Source organism: Grammomys surdaster, unplaced genomic scaffold (genome assembly GCF_004785775.1).
Source record: "Grammomys surdaster isolate TR1022 unplaced genomic scaffold, NIH_TR_1.0 194, whole genome shotgun sequence".
Taxonomy (NCBI): Eukaryota; Metazoa; Chordata; class Mammalia; order Rodentia; family Muridae; genus Grammomys; species Grammomys surdaster.
This window is the reverse complement of record NW_021604639.1, coordinates 11,545,929-11,552,618: the sequence shown is the minus strand read 5'-3', so window position 1 is coordinate 11,552,618 and position 6,690 is coordinate 11,545,929. Positions and strand designations below refer to the sequence as shown.

At 44.3% G+C, this 6,690-nt stretch overlaps 1 protein-coding gene across 4 annotated transcripts in view; it reads right to left on the bottom strand.

Moving 5' to 3' along the window:
* Positions 1-6,690, bottom strand: part of Fbh1 (F-box DNA helicase 1) — a 39,034-nt gene that overhangs the window by 18,931 nt on the left and 13,413 nt on the right. For all 4 annotated transcript variants that reach the window (XM_028769872.1, XM_028769873.1, XM_028769870.1 and 1 more), the window contains exons 3-6: positions 5,992-6,581; positions 2,720-2,850; positions 2,479-2,614; positions 1,444-1,634 (exon numbers count right to left, since the gene is read on the bottom strand). In XM_028769872.1, the coding sequence (XP_028625705.1) occupies positions 1,444-1,634; positions 2,479-2,614; positions 2,720-2,850; positions 5,992-6,516 (983 nt within the window). In that variant the 5' untranslated portion in view covers positions 6,517-6,581. The remainder of the gene's footprint in view (positions 1-1,443; positions 1,635-2,478; positions 2,615-2,719; positions 2,851-5,991; positions 6,582-6,690) is intronic.

Genomic DNA, 6,690 nt, shown 5'->3' with positions numbered 1-6,690 from the left:
GTGTGGTTGTGTGTGTGTGGGTGTGGTCGTGGGTTTGGGAGAGGGAGAGGGAGAGGGAGAGGGAGAGGGAAAGGAAGGAAGGAGAGAATTAAGATTCAGTGCAGTGACAAAGCTATGGCTGTGGTCCACTACAACTACCAAGTGTTCTGCGTCCCCTGCCCCTATCTCTCTCGTTGGGATAGAGAAGGTGACTTGGCAGGAAGCCAATCTTCCCTACCATGTTCCTGGCTCTCCAGCCTCCAAAAGGACACGAACACAAATGTCTGTAGCTTAAGCCACTTGGTCTGTGGTACTTTCATGGTGCATACATTTGCTTATGATAACACTGTTCTTCATTTGATCACTTTGGTGGAACCTTACCTAAAGCCTCTTGCCCAGGGCGTCAATGCCATAGAGTGGGCTACAACATAAACCAGCTAGGAAACTGAACCCAGCTTGGAAATAAAGCAGTAGGACCCTGTTGGAGAACAATGCCCTGTACCACCTTACCAAGTATGACAGGGTCACTGATACGTTACTCTTGGGGGTCTCTAATCCCAGGGGACAGTCTTTTCCTGGAGGAGAGGAAACCCTCTGGGTTTCTGCTTCTCTGGGACTGGCTGCAAGAAAACTGCTTACCACCCATACTTGGGATTTAAAGATCTTCCCTCCCATTGTCCCCAGACATCTTCATATCTTGCACTAGTCTCTCCCATATTCAATGAATGCCTGCCACACTGGGCTCTTTCCTGGTACTTACCAAATTGCTTACAATTCTTAGTTCTTAAATTACCTAGTCCTTCTCTTACAATGCTTCTTCCCATAACTCCGAATGGACATTCAGACTTCTGCAAACTCTTTGCTCATGCCATCCAAACTACTGTCCCCCATGTCCCACTCAGTGCTCTGCTCCACTTCCACTACAGCACGCGTCATTCCCTGGTTTCCCTCTCATGTTTGCTTACATACTGCTTGTCTTCTTGCTCTAGGTAAGTTCCTTGATTAGGAATTCCATAGCAGACTCTTGTGCCTGAACAATTCCCAGCTCACTAGGTGCTAAACACGTATTCCTCTGAAAACTGACCTCTGCATATGTTATCTACGTCAAGATAACTCTGAATTAGCAACCAACACTCTAGGCCTTTCTCACATTAAGATAGTCGGTCAGATTCCCATAATCCGCCTGCTCCAAAAGTGAGCAAGGGAGAAAGAAAATGCTAATGTTTTCCTAAGAAAATGTAGCCAGCTGCGAATAAAGTGAAGCATTTCCCCTTCACCTATAGCTTCAACGCTGACCCAAGAACATAGAAACTAGGTGAAGAAATCTTAGCTGACTGGCATAATATTCACAAAGCACTTGAAACTGCATTTCCACAGCCCAGTCCCTGTGGGAGAAAGGAGGAGCTAGGACAAGCTTAGGCCTTGTCATGTTATTGTAGCATCTCCCGTCTGCCAGGACGTTACCTATTGCTGATGTTAATCCCCTTTTCCCTCATGGCATAAAGGAGCACAGCTATGCAGTATAAGGTCTCGGTGACATCTGGCATGGTCACTGTGGAGCTGGGTCTCCTGAGGCAGAAGAGCAGATGCTGGATGTCGTTCACACAGCTGGAGAGGAGCACCATGGCTGCCACCAAGGCCCAGACGTTAATGCCCTTCAAAGAGAGGTACAGGATAGGAGGAGGAGCCCAGACCCAGCCACAATCAGGACTAGGAAGGAAACCAATGACCATCCCCAGCTCATTTTACTGTGTATCTGTAGTAAAACCGTCAATCTCTCTGCCTCTTTCAAATTACCCAGTATGTCAGCAAGGAGAGAGCCACCTTGAGGGCTAGAGAGATGGCTCAGTAGTTAAGAGCGCTTGCTGTTCACGTAGAAGACCCCAGTTCCATTCCCAGCACCAACACAGCAGCTCACAATTGCCTGTAACTTCAGTTCCACAGGATCTCTTCTGACTTCCACAAGCTCCTGCACACATGTGGTGTACAGATGGATGCTTAGATACACACCCACATTAAAATTATATATACATATATATATAATTTTAACATATATATATTGGTTTTGGGGTTGGTGGTGGTGATTTTGTTGCTGTTGAGACGAGGTTTCTCTATGTAGCTCTTACTGTCCTAAAACTCAACCTGTGGGCTGGCCTTGAACTCAAGAGATCCATCTACCTCTGCCTCTACCTCCTGAGTGCTGGGATTAAAGGTATGAACCACCACCGCCTGGTTTATATTGTTTTTTAAAGGCCTATTTTATAAACTAACCCTATCACTCAAAGTGTTAGAGGCTAGATAACTAGAAAATTTTAGAGATTCCTTAACAGAATGAACTAATGAAAGAAGCTACAAATAGGACCTTATTTCTCCATTATGCTACTAAGAGATTCAATCAAAAATTTGAAAATAATCTTCGACTAATCTTAATCACTAACGCAATGAAAAATAATGTCACCATTTCCCAGAGTATCCCTCACGACCTCTCAGTTCACATACCCCAGCAGCTGCATAGAGGTCAGGTAGTTGTTGTCGCATGCACGCCTCAGCCTCCAAAAGTAGAGGGTGATCCCTCAGGCTCCACAGCACCCTCTCAGGGTCGACACTTGGGGAACATTTGGTGGTGGCTGTGTATCTGTAAAATACTCAAGAGATGAGTCCAGAAGGAAGACAACTGTGAGCAAAGATTATGAGAAAGGACTTTGAAAACAGTCTCCCAAAGAAGAGGAACAACACTCACCGTATGAGGTTCAGCACACATAGGTCCGAATCCTTTTCTATGCCATGGCTCGAGAGAATGCCATCCACTTTGCTGACAGCCTGCTCTTCATTGATCAAGTATCGATGATATAGCTTCTTCCAAGGAATGAACTATGCAGTTGAAAAACAAAATGAAATAACATACATGCCATGATTCTCAGAAAGACTGGATCACCAACACAGAAAACCTTCTACCAAGTCAAAAGCAAGTACAGGAGTTCTTAATCCTCCCAATCCAAAGCTGGACAGACCAAAGAGAAACACTGTAGGAACCTCCAATGGAAAACAGGACAACTGGGCCCTGGCTCTAACACAAACGTCCCAGGAGCTGGAGAAACTGTCACTTTAGTTGCCTTATCTAAAGCACCAGGTGAGCAAGTTCTAAAAGCTGTACTGACCTTAAGTCAACAAATGTCACATGACAAAAGGAAGGCATTATGAAATGACAATGCTACCCGGTGCCGTTTTCACTAAGATGTGATAACAGAGCAAGTAACACATGTAGTAACATGATACACATGTAGTTACACGAAGCAAACACTGACAGAGCAGAAGGAAGAGCTAGTAGATGTGTAAGGAGATGTTGGATTTAAACAGCACTGCAAACTACTGAGCCTAACAGCACCATACAGATGCTCCATCCAACAGCAGCAAAACCCATACTCATCCCAAGCCACAATACGTTGGATCATTTATTGGGTCACAAAGCCAATCAAATAAAATGGCTGAAGTTATTTCATGAATCTTTTCAGTGACAACATGAAGACACTATAAACCAAGGCAGCAGGAAAGTTGAGCTACCCACAACTTAAATCAGGCATTCCTACTCTAGAGATAAGGGGGCACCATGTAGCTGAGGCTGGTCTTGAACTCATAATCCTTCTACTACCACCTTCCTAGTACTGGGATACAGGCATATGTCAGTGCATCTGGCTATACAGTGCATGCTTAGAATATCCATGGGTCAAAGAAGAAATCATAAAGCACCTTAAGACAAGTAAAAACAAAGACACAACGTAACAAAACTTACAAGACACTGTAAAAACAGTCATCAGCAAGCCCACAGTTAAGACGCTTCTTTTTAAAACAGACAGGGAGCATTCAGTAGAGTATCTGTGGTCCATCATTTGCCTAGAATGTGCAAGGCATAGGTTCAATCCCTAGCACTAAAAGAAAAGATCTGAAAAGAACAGACTACCTTCACACCTCAAAAAAAAAAGGAAAAAAGGAACTAAAGTTCAAATTAGCAGAAGAAAAGAAATTACAAAGAGCAGAGCAGACGTGGGCACAAAAGTGCTTCTCTGTAACCAGGCTGAGACGGCAGAAGCAGGAGGATGGACAATCTAAGCTACCCTGGGATACATAGCGAGACTGCATAAAAATCACAAATAACAGTAATATAATAATTAAAAACTCTCAGCTAGACCAACTAAAAAAAATGAAAGGGACAGTAAAATGAATGCCACAGAAGTAAAAGAACTACAAGGGGCAAAAATGGATAAATTCCTAGAAACACACATCCTACCAAGCCTGAGGAACAGGAACAGAATGACAGAAAGATAATGAGTGAAAAACAGCATCAAAAAATCAAAACTTGCATCAGAGAGAAGCCCAGGACCAGATGGCTTCACTGGGGAATCCTACAGAACATTTAACGAACAATCAACACCAGCATGCCTCAGGCTCTGCCAAAAGACTGAAGAGGAGGGAAAAGTGCCAAATTCCTTTGGTGTGGCCAGCACTGCCATAACATGAGAGTGAGACACAGATGCTACGAGAACCTGCAGGCCATGGAATCACAGTGGATGACTGAAAATGCCCTGCTGCTGCCGATGACCAGAATGACATCACTGTAACATTTTAGGAGAGAAAGACAAGATTGGATATGGTCCTAAGAAATCTTTGTAACCAAACCCCTTCCTTATCTACACCCCTACAAAGCTCAGCCCGTACAACAGTTTGCCATTTAGTTGACAGACAATAGTGTAAGCAAGCAGGGCTCACTCTAAACTCATAAAGACATTGTTCTGAAACCAGGAATTAAGATGCCATAGTGGAAAGCTAGTGACATTTCTCCTGACCTCTTTTGTACTTAGAAGAAAAATTTAGCTTTCCTCCTTTGGGGTGTATGAAGGTCAGTGTATGGGTGGCTGAGATCTAAGATAGAGAGATTTAGTGTGAAGGCTGTACTTAGCAGCTAGGCAGCTGTCACTATGCCACAAAATAACATACTAATTGTACCACAAATGGTACTGATAGTGTTAAGGAAAAGAGAAAGAAAATTCAAGAGTCATGAATGTGCTAAGAAAATGTCCAAAGGACGGTCTCAAGACTAAGCTAAACAGCATCACGCTGGTTATAGTTTGAAACACAAACTATAAAGATTATTAAAACTCAGACAAAGCCAGGCGGTGGTGGCGCACGCCTTTAATCCCAGCACTTGGGAGGCAGACACAGGCGGATTTCTGAGTTCGAGGCCAGCCTGGTCTACAGAGTGAGTTCCAGGACAGCCAGAACTACACAGAGAAACCCTGTCTTGAAAACAAAAACAAAAACAAAAACAAAAAACAAACAAAAAAACCTCAGACAAAATAAGAGAAAAATGATATTTCTACAGGGAGCAGATACCTGCCTCCCTGACACACAGAGGACAGTCTGAGCAAAAGCCCTTTCCTAGAACAATTAGGCAAAAAGGAGAGAAGGCAGGAAAACAGGCAGTGGTTCTCTCTGCCCAGTCTGTGCACAGAAAATGAAGTATTAAGTTATCCAAAGAGGGAAACGAAAGACGGCATGGAAGACAATGGATTACTAAAACCAAATACAGTAACATAATTACACTAACAGAAGCATAGAATGGCAAAGAGGAAGTGATGAACCTCAATGGGACAGGATGGGAAGGCATAGTTTGTACAGTAAGAAGTCTTGCAGAACAAGAAAGACGGTAATGGACATAGAGTGACCATAATCCAAATGGGATGAGTGATTATACCACATGGTGCCAAACATACGCAGTCTATGGTCAGGGCACAGCAAATCATGTGCTTTAGATAAAAGCAGTCACGTGAGAAGAAGGAAGGAAGGGTTCTGGAAGATTTGGTGAGGCAAGCCTGAATGGCCCCAGATGCCTGGGGAGTCTGTACTTTATTTATGAAGCAAACAGAAACCACCACTTTGAAAAAGGTCCTCTCCTCAGCAATCTGCATTAAGTGAAGCTAATCTGTATGCTGTTTGAGGACTGAGCACTGAACTTACCAGCGGGTCATTGATTATTTCCCTCCACAGGTGGCACACCAGGCTGAGGTTCCAATAGAGGTCCTCCACTGGCAGGAAAGCAAAGATGTGCCTCAGGACTTCACTTGGCAGCCTGCAAATGTGGCTGGGCACTTCCTGGCAAGGCAACGTTCCAAGAAGCCCATAGTATGAATCAGGCAAGGGATCAGGACCAATGTCCTCAATGTCTTGGCCAGCTTCTCCAGGCACTGGAGAGCACTGTGACAAACCATCCTCTGCTTCTTGCCTGGCCTCCCTAAGCCTTGCACACGATGGGTACAAACGATGGCGTGGTGTCTTTTTAGTAACTCCATCCCACTGGCCACTCTCTGTGGCTTCATCAAAGGAGTGAGACCGCTTCCTGGCAGGCTGAGCAGATCCTGATGAGCCCAGCCTCACCTCTCCATTGTCGATCTGAGGCAGGGTACAACTGCTGTCTGCAGGAAAAATCATATCATCCTCAGAGTCCTGACAGCTGTCCTGGCCAACAGAATTGCTCTTGGCCATGTCATTGGTACAACGATGGTGGCCAGCTAGGAAGAACTCAGAAATATATCTCTGACATCCTCGACCTGTAGAGAGAACCCAATAAAGAACAGAAAGAAAAAAATTTAGTGACTGCTAACCCACTGTAGACCCAAATAATACAATCTAATTATCTATGCTAACAGAGAAGAGACA